Source organism: Nothoprocta perdicaria, unplaced genomic scaffold (assembly GCF_003342845.1).
Source record: "Nothoprocta perdicaria isolate Ctin4 unplaced genomic scaffold, notPer1 scaffold_314, whole genome shotgun sequence".
Lineage (NCBI taxonomy): Eukaryota > Metazoa > Chordata > Aves > Tinamiformes > Tinamidae > Nothoprocta > Nothoprocta perdicaria.
The window spans coordinates 69,895-92,161 of NW_020455549.1; the positions used below are offsets into that span (position 1 = coordinate 69,895).

Below are 22,267 nucleotides of genomic sequence, written 5' to 3' on the forward strand. Positions count from 1 at the left end.
TTTTTTTTTTTAATTTTTTTTTTTTTTTTAATGGAATGACTTCAATAAAGTATCCAGCAGTGGAAATTTCTTCTTGAAGTTCAGCTAGGGTCAGACTAAGTGAGCAGCGAGGATCCCAGTTCCTCAGGGACTTGGAGATGTCTCAGATTTAAACAGAATTAATGATGTATAACATCAGCGTTTCCAGTAACTGCAGCCACTGTTGCTTTAGAGTCAGGTAAGTGGGTATGCCTTGTAAAATGGAACTACAATTTCTAAGAAAAAAAGTAGTAGGTATGTCCCATGAATCCAGTCGAATCATTTTTAGGGATACCCAAGGCTAAATTGGTCTCATAGGAAAGCTGTTCTTCCTTTTTGGCTATACGTAGTTCAATGCTGCCCGTCAGAGTCAGGAACATGTTATGCCTCAGGCTGCACAACTGCTGATACACATGAGACCCGGAGGAAATGTGAGGTAACCCATCCAAAACCACCTCAGGCTTGAGTGAAAACACTTGCCATACAGAGCAGCCTTTAGGATTGGGGAAAAAAAAAAAAAAAAAAAGAGGAACAACAAAAAAAAGCCTTGGTAACTGCAACTACTATACCCAAAAAACAGATGAAGCCAGCAAAGAAAGTGTAACCTAGCTGCATATCCTTATTTCTTCTACCCTTCTTGCTCTAATCAGTCTTTCAGGGAGCATATGAGAACATGGTCTGGGATTAGACAGTAAAGCAGGAATGTGGACACAGTGTCACCTAGTGGCATCAAGAAATTACTGTTCTTGTCAGCGGGTTTGAGTGAAAACTTGTATCCCACCTTTTTCTCAAGGTCTTTTTAAAATGCTGTTTATGAAATGAGTATGAACCAGTCTTCAGATTCAAAACAATGTAAATGACAGAATTTTATTGAAGATTTCATACTTAGCAGGATTGTTAAGAAAGCAGAATATTTTACACCTCAAATATAGTTAGAGCTAATTCTCATAAGAATACAGTACAAATAAGAGCTAGTATAAAAGTACATCCTCCTTGCACTGTTCATATTCCATTGTTCAAAAAATAAATGTAGTACAAGTCAAATGTACTAAGCTCCCATACTAGGGATCGGAGTTTCACTTTTCATATGGTTTTATCCCAAATATTTTGCTATTTCACAGCCACAAGGAAAAAATTTCTGGCAGCTTGGTGCAAATAGGATTTCATAATCGTCAAAAGGCCTTAAAAATTATCTGCAGTTTTAAATGAATCAAGGATGAAATCTACTAAAAAAAGAAAGAAAAAACACTTAAATGCATATGAAATTCAGAAATAATGCCCTGCAGGCTCCTCCAAAAGTACTGATTTGTCTTCAGAGAGTCCTGTCAGCACAGCTCCTGGGCAAGCACTAAAATACATATATTCCAGCAATGGGCATACCATTCCAGTTGTACGGAGAAGAGTAGGAAGTCTTCCACTGATCATAGGCAGTTTTGAGATTAAAAAGAAGATACATTGTGCTCAGTTTAAGATGCTTTAGTTGTTGGATTCTAAGCACAAACGTAAGTAKGGTTTTCATTATGAAAAATAACCCAGCTGTGCCCTTTGCATGTATTAAAGTGCATTCAGTTACCATTTTTTTAAGCAGGCCAGAAAGTCCCTTTGAGATTGGTCCCTAAGCACTGCAGTAGCATTGTAGTGGTAAAAGTTGCRTATTACAGAGAGCCTGTTTCATACCACCTTTATGAGCACAGTAAAATTCTGTCARTTGTTAGTGGAATAAGTACTAAGCTCAAAAGGGATAAGACAATTCTGTTCTCATGCTGTACATAGAGAATACCCGTTGAATATAGCAACARGCCCTTATTTCCATGCACCTTGATATGCTCTTCACAGGCTTCCACAGTATTTTTGTGTTCAAGGTAATGTGCACATATGAATGATTCCCTTACACACTGATGTGCAGTACAGCATCACTTTCACAGAGGACAGCTGCTTATTAAAGCTAAAAATACCRATTTAAAAGGCCCAGCACCGTGCAGCAAGTCTTCTAGTAAAAGGCCAATTCATTCTTCATCATCTTCCTCATAGTAACGATTCCTTTTGATCTGTTCTTCCACAGAGAGATCTTCCATATCTTCACCCTCCCAGAAACCAACATCTTGTGACTTACGATTCTGGTCAGGAGAAGATTCATCAGCAATCTTAAGGTTGGCTAAGCTGGAATGTTTAGGAGAATTTGGCTCAAGAAATTCTTCACTTAGTGTTTGCTGCTCTTCCACAGCATGTTCTTCATGTTCTTCCTCATCTGTTTCTACACTCACCTGGCCATTTTCTACTGGGTTATGCTCTACTGCTTTGCTATCCAACAATTCCTGCTCTTCCTCTATGTTTTTCTTTTCAGCATTCTGCATGTTCCTATTCTCAACCTTCTTTTCTTTCTGCTTTTTGCCTGTCGTGACCTCTCTCTCCATTTCCTCGCCTCTTCTCAAGCTGTCTCTCTCTGACTTAGGAGGAGGAGATAAATTCTCTGTTTTATGGCCTTTAACAGACATTGTTCTAAATGAGGCCGCTACTGTGAAGGGCCGACTTCTCTCCTTCAGTGAGGAAGATCTTCGTAACTTTTTGAGATCCAGGTCCACATCATCCTGCACATCTGGCTTAGAAACCTCTTCTTCTGGGGGCCATTTGGGCTTTAAAACTTTGATGCCTTCATCTAAGGCACTTCCTTGAATACTTTGRTCAGAAGGAGGCGGCCAGGCAATCCTGAGCTTCTTCGTTTCTGCYGGTCTCTCTTCTCTCTCAGGCAAAGCCGAAGCTTTGGCTTCCATGCTTGCTGCCAGAACTCCCACTTTTGCAATTGGGGCATCCTCTACCCCAGGACTTGGAGGACTTTCTGCTGCATTTCCAGCATTGGCAGTTTTCTCCAAGGATTCTTCACCTTCAGTTTTGCTTCCCCACAATTCCTTATGCTGTTTGTGCCCAAAGCCTTCGTCATAGTTACCTTTAGCTTTGAAGAGCTGGTTGAAGTGAGGCTTGCAGTAAATGTTGCCACGCAGAGACGCATATGTCCCAAGACTGGTCAGAAAGATATTAAATCAAGCGTTAATACTGCTATCTCAGCCAGCAAGCAGGGTGCACATTCACATTTAAAAAAAGACAAACTTGACAGTGTCCCCAGCTTCCATGACCAGTTATGGTTGTCTTTTCAAATTTCAGGAGTTATCTACAATTATATTCCCCGCCGACACACACACACACCAAATGCCATTAAGATTTTAAAATAAACTGCACCAGCTGCAAAGGCTAGTGGCAGAACYAGGACTCTAAAACCATTCCTTTGCCCCTGTTCACTCTGCAGGATTAATGTTGCCTTTGCCAAGCCTGAATAGCATCTTATTCAACTTCTGGGAAAAGGATAGCCAAACTTGCCAAGAGGCCGCCAAATGCAGCACTGTGTTTACCTGAGTTTACTGTTGCAATAGGAACAGCGGAAGCAGCTGATGTGGAACACCTGCTGGTTGGCAAACAGCCTCTCCATTGGGTACACAGTCTTCTGGCACCCGACACAGATTTCCTTCGCTGGCAACTGAAACTTCTAAGGGAAGAGAAAGCTGGTTGACTGGAAAATGAATCAACTCTTATGAGATTTCACTTGGGTTCAAACTGAGCTTCTTGCGTGCTCAGAAAATTTGCGACATTTCACTTTAAACTGCTAGTTATGGCATAGAGAGTGCTGGGAGGCAACGAGCAAAGAAAAGACTATAGCACGCTCACAGCATTGTCTTGGGAAGAATAGGAGGGGAACAGGCTGCTCGAAAGTTTGAAACAAACCAGTTTTGCTGAATGCTCCCCTAAAGAGGAGGAAATCACCTCAGCACAGATGGAGGCAGCAGGAAACATTTGTGACTTCATTTGTAAGCAATTCCAATAGCAAAGAAACTATAGTCAGGTTTTAGGACAAATTTACTCCAGACTTAATGTTAGCAAGGTTTTGACATTAAGCAGCTAGAGTTGTTTATATACCCATGAAGACAATTTCCTGAGAGTTTAGTGTAAGGGTAAACTTAAATGCTAAGGAGTCAAGTGTCGCTTGTGGGCTGCATGGGAATAGTTTCAGGTTTTGTTTTCAGACAGCAACAAGGAAGCAAGTACTCTGTCCATTAAAAAAGGTCACTTGATGCTGCTCACTTCTTGGAAACTATTAAGGTTGGCCAGAAGGAAAGGCACTTTTATATAAGAATAAAACTAAATAACAGGAAGGTGAAAATTGATGATTTTGGACTGCACACCGATTGCAATCACTGTAGCAGTGGGTTAAGAGTGCCAGGCTCCATATCCATGGATGTGCAGCGACACACTGATATTGTAGCTAGACACATTGATATTGCAACTTGCTTATTTATTTCTGAACAAAGAATTACCTGCTACAAGCCTACTAAAAAGCTTTAAGGAAAAATATGATGGTTAAAGAAAAAACAGGAAGGTCACAGGAAGACAAATAACTACAACAATTTATTTATAACAAACACTAGAAACAATGGCCAGGCAATGAAAGTTACAGTATGTGAGGGACTGATTGCTGAAGACTGAGCCAGCTGAAGTCAGTTTGTCACAACCATGAAGTTTGCTGCAAATTTAATTCCAGTTTAACAGGTTTCTATATCTTTTAATTTAAGGCTTTGTTTGAAGTTATAATAAAGTTCAAGTGATAATGACAGCTTGACCAACAAAAGCTTGCCATCTCAGCGTTCAGAGGTCCTTTTGGAAAGCAAACTAATAAAATAAACGCCCTCTGGGTGTTACCAGAGCTGAATACAAATTCTCAATGCCAAGTTGCTATATGCAATCTCAAACACTTCACTGATTCACTTCAATCACAAACAATTCACTGATACAAACAAAAACCTAAGCATCCACACTTGCCACAGAGAGCAAGGGGGTAGCAATTTGCTCAGAAACATGACTTTTTGTGGGAGCTGAGTTTTGCAAGAATACATTATTGTGCTGGCGTGTGCTTCAACAATGCATGTCCCTATCTGAGAGGAGGAACTTACTTGTATAACAATGAGCCCTGTGTCTGATGGAGAGGTGTTTTGGGGTGTGAAGAGAAAGAAATTCCTTTCCAGCCTACTACAAATAGGAGCTACAGGAGGAAGGTGAGGCCCAGTTAATACAGACAACTTGAGAGAAAGCTGGGAGTTGAGCTTGCATTAGGAGGGAAGTAGAAGGCAGGAGTAGAGAGTAGGAACCAAGAACAGGAAACAGAAGCTGGAAGAGACAAATAGGAATCTTGCGTGAATAAAACAGCATCTAGGTTTCTATCTGTGCAGTGCAGCATCAAAAGCAGTAACAAGGCAGAGCACTAAAGCAGTTCTAATACTATAATCAGATCTTACAAGGGACTAAACCACATAGCTTGCGTACCTTGTATGCTTTAAAAGACTGAAATAATAGAAAAGCTACAGGTAGCTCTAATTTCACATAGTGGCATTTACACTCCAGAACACTAGGAAGCCACAACTCGCTCGTCTTGGCGAGGGCAGCACGGTTCCTTTCAAAGATGGGGAAACAACAAAAGCACAGTTGTTTCCTCAAGAGYGAGCCAGGAAGTCTGTGGCAGCACACGGAACAGGCATCCTAACTCCAGACGGCACACGTGACGAGCAAGTACAGCACGATCAAAATACTCAGCGCTGCAGTGTGTGTGCGCTTAAKAAGATTAGCAATACATTCCTATCCTAGACATTCTCTACCTGCTTTATGCTTTAGAGCTCCTGGTAAAGAAAAAAGACTTGCTATTCAAAATGCTAAACTCAAATTTTGAGGAGTCCCCCGCTAAATTRCCCTCACTGTAAAGTTCCTACCAATTGCAGTTGTTTGGGGAAGAGGAGGGGTGGAGAGCCAGGTCCTGGCTGCTGAGAGTGCTGAAGTTCAGGACCCTCCGYGCCCGTCTCTAGGAACATTCTAGAGGAACTTGACTGGAGGCCCGGTCCAGCCCCGGTAGGATCCGCATCCTGACTTCCCTGCTCCGCCCCTTTTCCCAATACTGCAGACAAAAGAGCTTGTCGCTACCACAGGGACAAGCTGTTCTAAGTGACAGGSCAACTCTCAGCAGGCACCTCAAACTTTAACCTTGAAGGAAAACTGACAGTTTTGAGATATTTTTCCATTCTGAATTTAAGTTCCCTCATGAACACAGTCTGAAGAAGACTGATCAGGTACTGCTATAGTCACTGCTAGATTTCTGGTGAGCACATTGAGTAGTTGTATACAGGCTTTTCAGCAACAGCGAAGAAAGAYGATTTTAACCATTGCTAATGCTTAAGAATAAACGGCTGCTTTTACCTTCATTGCCTTTGGCAGAGATGCATCCGTCTGGCCAAGTGGTTTGGAACCAAAGTTTTGCTGTTTTGTGTTCACAGGTTTCTGAACCTCCGTCTCAATTTCTGAGTTGAGTCCAACTAAAGGAGAAGAGCAGGAAGAAAAGAATAACTGCAGTGATTTGAAAACCATGCAGATCTTATTCTGGTAAGCCTGAACAGCAACACTATCTATCAGACTGTTGACTGATACAGTGTTTGCTATAGCCACTAGTTTAAGCCCAAATGGAGAGGAAGCTACATTAAATATGTTAAGTCAGAGCAAATAAAAGTTACATCCATCTCATAATTATGATTACAAACTGTTTTCAAAAGATGTCAGAAATGATTATCAAGTTGGAGTTTGGCACTGGACTGATTTTTAGAAGGTGGCAGTTTTGCTATGTCAAACTCATCACTTGACAAGCGGGTCCTCAAGCATCATATCCACAAAGGGCAGAGTTTAATAATTTCCTCAGCCACGCAGTCTACTGTTACTGAGACAGGAGAACAAGTACTCACTGTTGCCATCCTCAGAAAGACAAGAGTGGAAATGCAGGCTGTTCTCCCCTCCAGAAGCCTGCAAAAAAATACTACACAATGAGCACCTTTGATCTTCACAAGTCTGAATAATCACAGCCCGAATAACACAACAGGCAATTTGATGGATTTGAGCACTTAAAGACGAAGAGACTGGCCATGCTGAGGTGCACAGCAGCCTGCTTGTGGTTCTGGAGGCAGAAGGCAGAGTCCAGGTGACTACCAAGAATGTTCAGTCCCTGCCACAAGCAGACGTCCTCCCAGCTTCACACCTCTTGCAGAATTCACACCATCCGTTGTAGCGATCATACAAACATCACATTTCTGTGTTCCCAGACACTGGCACACCCTTTAAGTCGGGTCTAAACCAGCTGCAGATACTAAGTGTGCTACAGGTAAAGCTCTTGATGTAGACTTCTTAAACACAGCCTTATTGCTATTAAATACAGCTAGAAGCAGTGTCACCGAGAAGTGCTGTAACAAGATAAGCCACAAAACATCACTAATTCACTTCAGTAATTGAAAGGTTCCGTGTAAACAACCAAAATTTGCAAATTAATGCAGTAACGAGGAAGCAAGACATAAAATAACATATTTTGTTCTACTGCAAAGCTAGTGATAAAACTTTTCTTATTGGGAATGCATCAGCATTCTCCATGTCTGCAAGAGTTACAAGGGCCTGGCTACCAAATCTTTCATGAGTTAGTGTGGAAGTGACAGAAAAGGCTAGCAAGTTTGGTTTCCTCCCCCCCGCCCCCAAAGATTCCCATTTCTTTCCTTTACTGCTAATAGATTTAATTAKGCCTAATATCAAAGTTGATTCTGTATTTTTAAAAATGACAACTATGACTCTCAAATAGTGTTCTGTTCAGGTTCTTTACCATGCTTGGACCCCCCAACAGGATGCAACACAGTAAGAATTTCAATAAGGTCAGTTGAATAAAATTTCCTGTATTCAGCAGTAATTGTCAAACGTGCCATTCAACAACAGGGAACCATTCTTATTTAACAGGTGTTCTTTTAATTAACTCACCTTTCAGCAAAAAGCAGCTTCTACCAATTAGACATGAATCTGCTCAGCTGTCAGTGAGGAACAGCTGAAAGCCCCAATTTGGCCCTCTGCCCAAGGAAGGCTGGAAAGCTCTAAAAGCCTCCTGGCATTAGGCTGCCACGTGTTCAGAATGGCTGGAATACACAGTACCCCAATTATTATTCAGCTACTTTTATCCTTTCTGCTAACCCCAATTTAGTATACAAATGTCTGAGCATGCTTTAATATCCCTGTATTCACAGAGTAATTTAGTCTCATTTACAGCTGAAACTCAAAACCAGGAACAAACCCAAACTGGCACTCTCAGTTACCTTAATCAAAATTTTGTCACTAAATGGAGGAGAAAGTGACCCACTTCCTTTACTTGTGTCACACAAAGCTTTTCATAGGTATATTTTTTAAACATCAATCAACTACCAACTCTGAATCACCATGTTAGAAGTAGGGAATTTGACAAAAAAGTTTAGGTGGCTTTCTCAAAGTCATCAAGTATTAATGGCAGAGATTAAAAGAAAAACAACAAAAGCAAGCAAGCAAGCAAGCAAAAACCCAAACAGCCACCTTCAAAGGCTTTGGTTCTAATCAGTTACTGAAGCCGTTAAACAACACATCAGCCTGATAGTCAAGGATTCTGCCACACTAGAGGGATGTTATCACTGAGAAGACGGGAATCTCTAAAAAAAGCTGTTAATAATATCTAGAGAATAGAGAATATCTCTATTCTCTAGAACGTAGCTGCTTAAAAGTCTTCCAGTGAGACCAGCAGAGCTTACAGWTCAGATACAGTCTAAAAATAGAGGAATTTTACAGTTTGTAAATAGCTTTTATGATAACATTGATGGTAATGTTGAATTTCTAGATGGTATGTGGAGCAAGCATCTCAGCTCTGCCTCTCCAACTAGTTCTGCTTAGAGTGAAGTCCTTCATCTCCACCAGTACGAGCATCTTACCTTCTCCCCATCCTGACAGGAAATGGAGTCCTCAAGACTTGTTGCCATACTCTCCTCCTGCTCAGATTTGTAATTCTTGAGTTCACTTTCACTGGCTTGAATCTCATTCTATAGAATAAAGCACTTGAAAGTTGACAGGTTCTTTTCCCCTAGGAAAGTACTTGCTTTCCACATCTCTTAAGACTTTTAAAAATTGTTTTCCTAGCAAATAGCATCATAACTGAAGGAAAAGGCATAAAAAGCTATACATGCTTTAAGTGATAATGAGGAAGAAAGATAAAACTAAAATTTTGCTCTATTCTATGGATGTAATGCCTTTTTTTCTCTCCCTTCTTACTCCACATCTTTCCTTTCCAAAACTGGCAACCTTTCATTTGAAACTACCAGTATTTCAGCACAAACACTGTGTAAAGCACAGTAACTGTTAAATATAATTCAACATAAAAGCAAGTTCTACCTTTGCTTCAGCACCAATTTAAAAAAAAAAAAAAAACCTAAATCAGTTATCTATTAAGATTTTGTTCTTGACAAACTGACTTAACATTTTCTCAAAAGACTCTTTCAGACATCTAAAAAACATCCAGTGAAACCTCGTGCTTCTTTCTCCAATTATTTTGAGTCCCATGGCAGTGAAAGACTCATGCCTTTCACGAGGCATCTTCTCTGTAACACGGAAAAGAGACGGCCAAACGCCAGCGGCAGCTTGCTGGATTTCTTGTAWCATTTGCAATGCTATAAAAGGATTGCTTCTCACCCATGCTCTAACCACCTATTATAAAGATTAAAAAAAAAAAAAAAAGTCTATCCATTTAATCTGGCCCAGAATCAACCACAATGCCCWCAAAATAGTTGTTCCCAGAAGAGATTACGTGACACACTCTAGGAGGAAGGAGATACAAATATCAAATAAAGTTATCGAAAGGCCCACAGTTCGGTGGACAGGGGTCCACAACAGGAGTTATGGCTCCTGGTGGAGCACAGAAGCACTGCAAGCTCTGGCCTCAGCTGCACTTCTTTGCTTCCATTCTGCCTACTGCCCTTAGCAACACACCAGGAAAATCAAAGGAGATTCTGCCAAATGGAGCCTCATAAAAGCATCAGCCTGGGCTGACCCAAAGCTGACAGTGCTTGAGCTACATGAACAAGAGTCAAGAGATGCCTATGGCAAATCTCTTGCCATTAGGGCATAATGTAGGGAATTAGCTTCAGATCTTTCCATAAACGGGAAAAGGCAATCCAGCCAAATASAGGTGGGAAATGGAAAATAGAAGTTGTTCCTGTTGCATGTAAATTTTTTTGCATCTATATAAAGATAGCCAAGAAGCTTATACTTTTCTAAAGYTTAGAACCAACATTTTTGGCTTTTACTGCAAGTGCAAATTTGCCAATTTAAAAAGATTAGAAAGAGACTTAAAATTTCCTATTATTAAACAAAATCTTCAGACAGTTCCAGCAACTGCAGTGTGCTTTTTGACAAAAGCCTAGATTCTTGCAGTCCCTTCAGCTGCAGTTACTGTGATTCATTAATTGCTCATTTCCTGCTCAAATAGCTGCAAAATTGGCACAGGTTAATTCACTGCAACAGAACAACTGGATTTATGTAATGGATGAGAAGACTTGAAGGGAGGTGGTAACAAAAGGGAGGAAAACTGCTTAGAGAAGCCAAGGCTGCAACAGAGGCTCCGGGCATTGTACACGGGGGAAGTGGCTCCATCTTGCTGTGCTTCGCTTTCCCCTAGTGTACAGCTAATTTACAAATTCTGAATTGAGATTTTTAAAGTATGCAGAGAGCTATAGGCACACAGGAAAAGAATGTCAGCTATGTTTTAGAAGGACCTCAGCGAGGGTGCCAGCAATTAGCTTCTTGGAAAGCTTTCAAGATTATTTCAGGAAGATGCAAATACTTATTTCTTCCTGCAGCCTGTAGAGAAAGCTCTTGATTAGCAACTACTCTCCTGAGCAAAAAAAAAAATCTCTTCAAAACAAGATGACATTATCTTCAAAAAGCCTGGTTTTCCCAAAACCTTCTTTTCCGCTTCAGATTAAGAAAGGAGAAAAAAAAAAAAAAAAAAAAAAAAGAAAGAAGACATCTACACAAGAACAGCAGACTTACCGGCAGGTTGGTGGCACTGCCCTGCCTGGACACAGCCGCCTGGTACTTGGCCAGCCTGTCCTTTATGGACGTTTCCGTCAGGCGAGGCATGTCCAGGCTTTTCTTGCTCTCTGCCTTCTCCGAGCTGAGCACTGCACTGCTCTCTACTAGATGCCCTGGAAAAAGAATGACAGAGGTAAAGCATAACTTGCATGAAACACCAGGAGAAGGTTACAAATCTCATCCCTTCAGCACCACCAGGACCAGAGCTATTTCAGGTGCTCAAGGCAAGGGCTTAGGCTGAGCCTTGCATTTAATCCAGCTTGTTTCAGAAGCAGCACATTCACCAGTCCAGGCAGCAGCCTCAGAAGCAACAAGGGCAAATGGTTCAAACCTTGAAGACTCTCGTGCTGTTGTGGTTAAATGAAAGCAGCTACTGTAGTGGCTAAATGGAGTGGAATAGTTTTCAAAGTCTTTTTGGAAAGCTATAGGAAGCGAGAGAGGAAGTCTCACCTGCCACTTCCAGCCTCTCTGTAAAATTAAATCTCTCACATGACATAGTACAGCTGAGGATTTCAAGAACAAACACATTATGAAATAATTCAGATTAGCTTGCTTATCCTGGCAGCGCAGTTTTGAAGCATCTGCTTTTATCTCAAGAGGAAAGAAACATTTGGCAGCTTACCTACCAGCTGAACTCTGTACATCCAGATCCCCCAGCCCCCTGTGCTCACCATCCAGCCTTCATTTTTGCTGCCAAACCTTAGCCAATTAGCCTTAAAAAGACAGTTCCCTTTACTGCTCTGCTAACTTACTACAGCTCACACAGGACCAGCTTTATCATTCAGTACAGGATGATAAAAGGGAACCTTTCGCTAGCTAGTGGCCTTGGATGACTAAAGCATTATGTAAATTGTTAAGGTCCCTCTTGGGGATAATAAATGAGCATAAGTAATTCTTGCTAGTCTCTCCAGTATTGCTCAAATAAGGACACAATCTGTACCACTAAGTAGTAAGATATAATATTACCATAGGCTGAAAACGCRGAAGTCTATAAATGCCTTGTTAGGAAAGTGCCTTTAAATTTATGAAAAATATGTAATTTTCCTCAAGTCAAAAGGCTTGCTGCATTCRCCCATTTCTGGAGGAGGTAGGAGGAGGGAAAGGAATTAAAGCAACAAAAGGAAGGCACATTGTCATGTCTTCTTGTAAGGAAAGAAATTTTGCTATTTAGATTCTGTATTAGTTTGACTATTAGGAAAAAAAAAAAAATCTTTGTCCTAGAATTAAGACACGGGAGAAAAGTGGGTTCTGTTCTTTAATTTGCCCATTATGTCCCATGACTGCCGTGTCCTACACTTAAGGGGATAATGGTTTAACAGTCAGAGCATGATTTAGTTCATTAAATGTGATGCTCTCAAGCACCTTACAGATGGAAAATGGTTTCATTTCCTTCTATTCTGAAAGGCATAAGGCTATTTCCATTGTTTTCYTTAGAGCAGTCTTACAAAGAAAGAAAAAGAAAGAAGAAAGAAAGAAACCCCTCAAGGATTACTGACCTGAGGTACCGTGGCTCTTGTCTCCTTGGGCAATCTCGCAGTCCTCTGAAGAGTAGCTGTTTTCAGAGACCCTCCTGCCGCTTGGTGCCGTCTTCCTCTGGTCCCAAGAGCCCTGTCAGAGACAACCCCACCTATCAGCTGCCTGGACAAGCAGAGATTGTTGTGTTTAATCCGTTAAGATGCACAGGTGTCACTAGCAAATCTGCTTTACTGGACTAAACAAGTCTAGTAGGTGACATCCTATTTAACCAATATAAAGTTTGATCACAGAATAGCTAACCCTCTGCCACCTGGAAAACACTTTCTTGAAGAGGTCCAGAGGTGCTTCTGGTGGAGTGTTGGAAAGCCAGGGAAACACAAAGATCGTATTTGCAGTTTATTCGTAAGGTAACATGCAAGGTCAGTTTATGAAGATTTTAAATCAGACGATTAGAAGTGGGAGCTGCCAATACCTGTGCATTAATTTTCAACAACAGAAAAGACAACAAATACTACGTTTTCTAGAGTTACTTATTTTCACATGGATAGCTCATTCATTCAGTACCAAATAATTCCCTAATTAGGTCTGATAAGGCTGAAGCTTAAGCAGAACAGTGCCAGAGATAAATATTCTCAGATATCCAGGATAATCACTGGCAAGGCTGAAGTGCTGCACAGGGTTGTGGCACTACCAGACAGATTCTCTGGCTGGTTCCATCAAATCTAACAGTCTTTTGTTGAGACCAACTCCCCAAAAATCTAATGCTCAGTAAAAGAGTCTGTGAAAAGAAATTTCAACAAATTTCAACAGCTTTAGTAAATATTCATGAAGCACAGAGTTTGACTTCATAAAGCTTGGGTATTTTCCACAGTTGAAAGTCAATCTATAAAATACTAGAAGGTGACAGATCTTTCTCCTCTCCATAGAAAGAGTTAAATCACAGAGCCAACTGGAAGTTAAGATTGAGGCTAAAGTAGGGAAAAAAGGCAGGTTTGGCAACTGCTTTAACCACACATTTTTTTCCTCCCACTGCTTCCAACAAGTTTCTTATTTGCTGGTCACCAAACTGAAGGAAATTCCAAAGTTTGACTTTAACAGAGCTGCAGTGTAAGATAATCACTGTGAAAAATCAGGCTGCTTCGGCACACAAAACAGCAACTTTACCAGGAAAGGAAAATGCAGCTGAAAACCCTTTTTTTTTCCCCATTAGCATGGGAGGGGTTTTTTTTGTTTGTTTGTTTTTTTAATATTATTTCTGTGGTTTAAGCCTTTGGTAATGTTTCTTACTGGAAAAGAGCTTAGCTATGACAAGCCTTTTCCTTACATTGAGTGTGTTGATAGGCTCAGTTTGGGAGTGTCTGCACACTTGTAAGAACTTGCAGATTCCTATGTCGGTGCAAGCTTTCCTTGGACAATTCTTATCCAGTCTATGTCCACTTCAATGTCACCTCAAGCCCACAAATCGAACCTTCTTGCAGTCCAGTAGTTTGATGTTCAAAGAGTCTGACTTTAGGTGAGTACATCAGAGGTAGAACCCACCTGAATTATRTATTAGCCCACTTGGAAACCCCGACTGCTTCATCTCAGCACCGCTGACCTGAGTGAACAGGAGCGGGAAGGGGTCCGTGACTCCCACTCTACCCTCCTGCCGCCCACCTCTCTCTGCACTCCTGGCTAGGTCACTATTCCAGTAGCRCAACTTTTGCTACCTGCAAAGTGGGAGAAAACATTCCTCGGGTCTGGAAAGCCCCAAGGGTCTAAGACAAAAGAGGTAAGAGTAGAAGTTTTTGCCTGAGGCAGAAGGAGCTGCTGTTAGGCAAAACACCAAATAAAAGTTACACCTATTCTTCCTTATATCCTAACTGTGTCAAATGTGACCCAGCACTTTAGGTTTACACAAGCCAGAGTCAGTTTTTGCCTTAAGAAAAAAGAAGCACAAAACAATTTGGAGACTTTCTTGTAAACCACTGCAGATTGGCTTGGCTTTTCTTTTCTTCCAAGCTTCCCTGTGCAAGTTTTTATTGTCATTTAACAGGAAGCGTTCTTTGAAATCAATAAAGAGCTTGGATTCCGATTCACATGGTACTAAATCAATCTGAATTGACATGCCTGCTTTGATTCCAGCTCATATGTTTAGAGGCATTTTCTTCTGAAGGTGCAATAAAAAAAAAAATCTGCCTTGCATCCAAATTGCTAAATTGCAGATGATGGAGCAAGAGCTGAATGAATACATGAATAAATTTGGGTTTTGCTCATGTCCCTGAAAATCCGAGCAGGTTTGTTTCTGTTGAACGTTACTTAGAGTACGTGACTAGGTCAGGAAATCCAGGCTCTAATCTGGATTCTGCCACATGCTCGCCCAGCAGCCAGGCAGGTCATTTCACCTTTACTGCCTTGAAGCTGCAGCCACGGGGCTACTTCTCTTACACAAACGTGTGGGCAAAGCTGTGAGAGCCCAAACAGGGAAATAAACCGCAGCTCAGAGCTGCAGCCCTCCTCACGCTCAAACTGGAGCTTCAGAATGGGCAGAGCACAAACGGGAGAGCCAGGAGCCAGCAGCSCAGCTCGTCCTCTGCCACATGTACACTACGGCGCCAAGAAAGATCCGCGTCCCCGTGACTCTCGCTGGGATGGACTGCRGGACGTCACCTTCCAGCCCACAGATAAACTCCCAGGGCCAGAAACTACCCTAGTGCTCTCTAGCCGTGAAGGGCTCCCTCACACACAGCTAGACTCTAGAACACTTGGTGCTTTTTCTCATCCCAGTTTCAAAAGTAACCAAATGAAGCTGGGGAGAAGAACAGAGTTYGATGCAGTATCCTGAGTAGTTTTAGTAGTTTTGTACTATTGGTTTTCAACCATGTTCAAATTACGAAACTTGACAGAAATTCCCATTCCCGATTCAGTCAGCCCAGAACAATTTATGCCCCAGGCTAAGATAAAGGTGCTTGACGCCTATCTGCAAAACGGTGCTTTCCTGAGGAATCCCAGCTCACAGATCCCACAGTGGGATCTGGAGCCGCTCCCAGGATCCCCCTTGCAGAGAGCCCTTTGAACAAGGGTTGGGCTGCCTTACATAGGGCTGAGCATAAAAAAGGCGAGCTGGGAAAGAYGGCTTCGATTGCTACGTTCGGACCCCAAACTTGGTTTAACATAAAGCTGCTTCTCTGAAGCCCTCAACCATCACATTATTTAAATACCTTCTGTAGGAAATCTGCTCGTTTTACTCAATACCGCGAGAAAACCACCCGCAGCAAGACAAAGCCAGAAGCATAGGAAACTATGAGAAAACTGGAAAATCCACCAGCATCTAGGCCTCGGGACTATGTTGCAAGTCGCTGGCATCTGCAACTCATTTTCTAGTTAAGCAATTCTCCCCGGGGACACGGARTCTGCAGTCCACATGCGGCTCGGGTTTCACGAGCGGACGCGGCCCGGAGCATTTGCAAGTCAGAACTGGCGAAGGCAGGAGCGCGCCTCGCTATCTGCGCCTGCTCCTCCCAGGGAGGATTTTTGTTGATAAGAAACATTTGTTAAGATAGAAAGCRGAGAGGACAGCAAAGAAGAGATGGAGTTTTTGCTTTAGGCTTTTATGCCTACACCTGCATAGATATATTAAATATAAATATTTTAAATATGGATAGTTAGCCCTGGGACTCTGGCATCTCTGCAGCTGCCTGAGCCTGGGGAGCTTACTTCGAACTGCTATTCCTTAGATTTATTTATTTATTTTTACACAATTCATATTTATGCAAGTAATTTCAGTCTTCAGACAAGATGCAAACAATCTCGGCCATGCTTTAAAAGAACACGCATACATTCCATACTGATTCTCCCTTACCTTTAATTGATCCACTCTTTCAAAACCAAATCCATTTAAAGTCTGCGGCGAGCGACCGCAGCCAGCGCAAGCCCCCACTCTCCACACTCCAACAAGTCCTTACCAGCAGCTGCATTAAGTCTCATCCAGAGCAATGAATAAACCGCCCCTGGCAGAGCCGGGAGCCCCGAGCGCTCCCTCCAGCGACTCCTCCCAACGCCCAGGGGTTGCAGCCGCTCGTGGGAAGGATCCTTACCTTGCCGGGGGCCGCTTCGCCCTTCTCGAACATCATCTTCAGCTTGCTCAGGGGAACGCTGCTCTTCTCGATCCTGCCCACGGGCTCCGCGCTGTCGCCGCCGTCCGCCTTTCCCACCTCTCGCGGGCAGTTTTCCATCTTCCCCCTCTCCGGCGAGCGGCGTCTCGGCTTCTCGCCCTCGGCACCCGCGCACGGCGCCTGCTCCGGGCCCGGCGGGGCTGCGGGGCCAGCGGCCGCGCCGGGGCTGCCGACYGCGGGCCTCACTTGGGCCTTGGCAGCGTGCGCGCCCGGCGCCGGGCTCTCCCACCTCTTCTTGAGCGCGCTGAGGGCCCCGCGTTGGAAGCGGGGCGGGAGGCTGTCGGCGCTCTGCGGGACGGGAGCCGGCGCGTTACCACCGCGCTGGAAGCGAGCGGCGCGCGCAGACCCGGCCCGCGCGCGGCCACAGCTGGGGCTCGTTACCGCGGTGCCACGGCGGGAAGAGCATCCCGGCCGGGAGGAGGGGAGCCGAGCGGCGCAGGAAGCGGCCGCGGCATGGCCTTATAAGGGCAAGGACCGGCTTTAAGGAGTTAACGCGCACAAAGGCTGCGCTTTGCCTCAAACGCAGGAAACGCGGCCGCGGGAGCTGCCTGCCGGGCCACGCGCGGCAGCGTCCTCCAGGCTGCAGACGGCGACCAGGAGGCTGTCCCAGAAGAGCTACAGAGCACCTCGCAGAAACAGCGGCTTTTGGGGCGAGTCCTGCACGTCTATGGCAGCTATGCTGCGTTCACAGAATCACCGAATGGAAGGGACCTCTAGAGATCATCTAGTCCAACCTTCCTGCTCAAGCAGGCACACCTAGAGCACGGGGCACAGGGCGGCATCCAGGCGGGTTTTGAAGACCTCCAGAGAAGGAGATTCCACAACCTCCCTGGGCAGCCTGTTCCACTGCTCTGTCACCCTAACAGTAAAGAAGTTCTTCCTCACATGGAGATGGAATTCTACACACATCTCCATCTTCCACACTTTATACCATACAGCACAAAGGCACAAACTAAGCACTGGCTACACGTTCTTCTGTGCTCRTTCGGGGGGATTTGTCTTCTATTTCACACAGCACGCAAGCTCTAGACGGGACACGGACACACAAAGCACAAGCTCTGCTTACCATGGTGAGTTTGATGGTACCACGGAGCAGCACTCCTCAAAGCCAAGTGCTTCCCAGATTCGCTTCCTTAGGAGCGGTTACCTCTCCCCAGAGTAGCCGGCCACCCCCCATGTGGTTCRTTCAGATCGGGCCCCGGCCAACATGGCATTTTTGCTGTCTGCCCCTTATGGAGACCACTACATATCAAACTCACTGCAAGTGGAACAGGTCTGCAAGGCTTACGGGAATTAACCAGGATTAGCAGCTATATTAGGATTTAAGTCTCTCACCCTATTACTCTTCTGGTCACATTTTGAACACTGCTTTGCAAATTAACTTGAATCCACTGAGACTTCAAAAAGATCAGTGTGTTAGCTGACTGCCTTTAAAAGAAAGCACTGAAGTTGTAAGGCAAATGCAAACATAGCAGTAGTCAAAACAGCACCCAGGTCTCTACAGGCACCTCTGCACACCCAGCACTGTGCTGCCTAGGAGGTCCTGGCACACCTCAGAGCACGAGTCACTCCTGCTTGGGACTTGTCTGCCCTGGATCACACAAGCAAGGAAGAAAATTTAAGACCGGATAGTCATTTTTAGAACAGTAATTTATCATAACTGTCTCCTGAACTGGAGAATGACTCAAGCATTTAAAAACAAAACAAAACAAACAACAACAAAAATCGAGGATACTTGTGCTAGCAAACTTACATTTCCTAGCTTACTTACATATCACTGTATCACTGGTCTTTGTAAGTGAATATTAAAGAAGGATCTGCTTCGAGAGGCAGATCTGCAATGTTAGCGCCTGAGCTCCCATCAGAGCCTCCAGCCCCAGAACAGGGAGCACCGGCAGGGAAGACCAGGCTGCAACGGAGCCTAGAGAGCAGCTCCCGCCTTGGCTGGGCATTTCAACCCCGGCAACCGCTTCCGAGGAGACTCCTCTGCATGGATTCTGCACATGCCACACTTCAGAGAAGTTCACAGGTTCTCTCAAGGAGACTCATACMTATAGTTGTGAAGCGGTACCAAGGTTGCCTACAGCTAAGAATAAAGAGGTGGAGGCTCCTGTGTTGTGGTTAGAACAAAAGACTGAAGGCAACTGGCTTTGGCTGCTGCTTGGGATGAAGTTGGTGATTCAACATATAGCTGTGGGCAAGTCACTTGATCTTCTTGTGCTTTAGTCACACTCAAAAAGGACAAGGGGAATGGGCCAAAGGCAGAAACTGGGGCTTGGCCAAGGTTTCTGCAGGACGCTCGGCAACAGCTTTGATATTTCCCCAAGGCACCGTCACAGGAACAGCGCGTGCCAGGGACCTGCCCCGGCTGCAGCCTGCCCCTTATTGCCTACCAAACAAATACTCACATTTCGTTTCTTCTCAGCAGTGGCTTCTTCAGCCGCTTTCTGGTACCTTTGAGAAAGGGGAAGAAAGGAGGGAAAACGGTTTTAATCGGAATAGTGAATGCTCTTGAAGAGAGCTGAGGTTCTTTCACCAGCAGGATTTCATGTACTTTCCAGACCTATCAGATGAAACCAGGTGCTGCAAAAAATAATAGCAAACAGTATCTGAACAATGTAAAGTGCTAGACACATTTTAAGCTATTCAGCTCTCGGTAATAGCATGCATTATAATTTTCATTATCTAAACACTCCAAGTCTCCAATACAGACAATTTACCTTGGAATGGCTCTATTGTTTCCCCCGCCCAGCTGCCTGCTCTGCCCCCTTGCAGGAATAACTCAGCTATTTATACAGCAGCTGCTGAACTGTAACAAATTACAGCTTGGCATACGAGGAAAATCTACATAAGTGCCAGTTTATCTTACTATGCCGGGCTGTAAACTGCAGCAGTTCAGCAGTTGCTCCAAGAGCAGCTGAACCAGCCCARCAGTGGAAACAGTAATCGCAGCCCTCTGCAGATAAGCTACCCTGGATCATGAATCAAAGTCCCTTAAGAAGCTACAGAAACCCCCCAGCAATCTGCACTCCAGCGGGCACAAGCGCCCGCTCCGTGCCAGTCCGGGTCTGCTCGAGCTGCCTGCACTCTCCTTCTGAAAAGCACGGATTCATCAGATGTGATGAATTCTGCTCTATTTCTGTAACTAGATACTTACTGCAACTAAACAACTTCCAGTAGGTTGCAGGCAGAAAGTGAGATACTAATAGTAGTCATCAAGTTCACCCTTTAAATAATTGCTGGTGTCAAAAATAAGGTATCAGAGGACTTAGTAATTTTAAGGAAAAGAATGTGCTACTCGGTTCCTCCTTGCAGTGCCTCTTTTCCCCGCTGTGGATGGCAACCTCCCATACGGGCTTCTTGTCTTGTTACTGCAGGATCCGGAGGTCTGCCCCCCTACCCATTTCTACGAACGGTGTTTACCGTGCACCTGAACGCTGCTGAGGGAGTGTGGCTGGCCCTCCATCATAAACGCAGAGCATTAACCTATGTTTTCTGTACTACACAGCTCCCAAACGCCGRGTGAGTCATGCTGCTGAAAAAGTGAGGTTAGGGAGGAAGAGAAGCCAATACTGGAAGAAGCAACAAAGAGACCCAGGGGATGAAAGTCCAGAACCACAGTGGAAATGACAAACAAGGAGTGGAGATCCCAGGCAGCACTGTGAGTTAGCTCATCTCAATGCATTAACTCTGCTCTTAGCTGCAAATCTGTGAGTCTCTGACCTACCAGAACTCCCAGTTGAAATGCTGTATGAAATTCAAAAGGTGTTTTCGCATACAAATRTTTAATAAGAGCAATGTAGAAAAATTAGACTCTTGCTGTGTCAGAGTTGGCAAAGCCAATAGCACTGTGGTTTTTCAAAGCACTGACACTGCTGATGTAGAGGAACTCTACTTGATTAAGAAATAGCGGTTTGGATTACTTCCAGTAAGCCCTTTTCAAAGGATTATCAACATTTAGCAAGATGACCAGGTTCTGTAATCAAATTTCAGTGAGTGAATAAATTACTTAACAGAGCAGTCAAAGCAAGCAGCTTCTCCCTAGGACACACTTAAAGAGCAACAGCGATGCTTCTGCAAAGTTCACATTGCAATTATCCTCCCTCTATAGAATTCATAACATTTCCTCCGCACTCAGGATTTAAATGCTCCAAAACCTTGTTACACTGTTAATGCAATAGCCCAGGGAACCCTGTTATGCAACTCCCATTSAAAACACAAGCCCTACTCTACGAGCGCAAGCTTATCCAGAACATATACATAGGCTACTGCCTCTCAGCAACAGTCCTATCCAGTGTATAAAATATAAATAACAGTCTAATAACAAAGTCATCATCCACCTCTCAGACAAGAGGAGGAGATTGCATTCCTTTTCTGAGCAGTACTGGAAGACATGTGGAAGGGGACATGCGCAAGGAACACAACGATCACAAAAAATCCCCCCAAAATTCTTCCAAGGAGTTACATCCCAAGCCAGCATGGATCAGAATTGCAGCCTCTATCTGGTACTCCAGGTAACTGCCCCTGGTTTTCACAGGCCAGGCAGGAAGCGCCATGTCAGAGAGGAACCTCATGCTGGGGCTGCAAAAACCCCTTCAGAGCAAGTAAACAGCTCATGGCTGTAGCTGCTACACCCCAGTACTCTACCTTTAAAAGTACTTTCTATTTAACAGCAAACACTGTACTTTATTTTCTACTAGAAGAAAGAATAGATTCTGTTTACTGTAACAATATAATTGGTCAGCAACTAAAGAAAAAAAATCTCTCAGCACATATTCAACCTGAAACTGAAATGCCAACAGAGCTATGTTATTTTTACAGAGGAAAACAACCGCCAGGGAAGCARTCGTCGTTGAAGGCACCAGCTGCCAACCAACACAACCCGACTGCATTCGAGAGCTTTGCTCCACTTACTTGGAGAACCTCTCCATGAGAGCCGACGACTTGTTCGTGTTGACTAGAGAAAGCTCTTTGGCTGTGATCCTCAGCGACTGCGAAACCCATTGTCTCCTGTTGAAAGGGGAGGGCTCCATCTTTCCACCACCAATACCTACGCAGGAAAGAAAAGACCAAAAGTCTTGGTCAGTCGGAACTATTTGAGCTGAAAAGCAGTCTCACAAAATGATTCAACACTAAGTCATCGCTTGGTGCTCCCAGCACCTGAATGTTGCCGTCATGTCCTGGGCATTCATGCTCTCCTGTATTGTCTGGCCAAGAAAATGACATCAGATTCAAGTTGCAATTTCCTCTGAAGATGCCTTTGAGATGGTCTCCTTGATAAAACACCAGGGACAACCAACGTAAGGGGTGGGAGATCAGCCAGAAAACAGAACAGGAGCAAGAGCGAGCTGTGATTGAGAAGGACGCCGACGTGCAACGCCGTGTTTCTTCAGCGCGCACGAACATGCGCACGCTCAGGAAGCCCTAATATGCCCTCTCTTGTTCTGGCTTCTCGAGCAAATATGCTGGCATTTATGTAAGAAGGCTGGAGTTATGAAACCTAAGAGGATGTAATTCCTATGCAAACATTTTTCTTTTACCCTTGTGGTGTTCATTCCTAATGCAGCAGCCGTTTCCTTTGTGAGCTAAAACAAGTCTTCTGTTCAGGGAGGCAGCTGTAA

At 43.9% G+C, this 22,267-nt stretch overlaps 1 protein-coding gene across 1 annotated transcript; it reads right to left on the bottom strand.

The window, feature by feature from the left end:
* Positions 1–900: 900 nt before the first annotated feature.
* On the bottom strand, positions 901–21,699 carry LIMA1 (LIM domain and actin binding 1). Its single transcript, XM_026042783.1, has 10 exons — positions 21,561–21,699; positions 19,055–19,100; positions 16,569–16,934; positions 12,513–12,624; positions 10,975–11,129; positions 8,862–8,969; positions 6,843–6,900; positions 6,307–6,422; positions 3,423–3,556; positions 901–3,036 (listed from the first exon to the last, which is right to left on the bottom strand). The coding sequence occupies exons 1-10, from the start codon at positions 21,677–21,679 to the stop codon at positions 2,025–2,027; spliced, it is 2,226 nt and encodes a 741-aa protein (XP_025898568.1). The 5' UTR covers positions 21,680–21,699; the 3' UTR covers positions 901–2,024.
* Between the last annotated feature and the right edge of the window lie 568 nt (positions 21,700–22,267).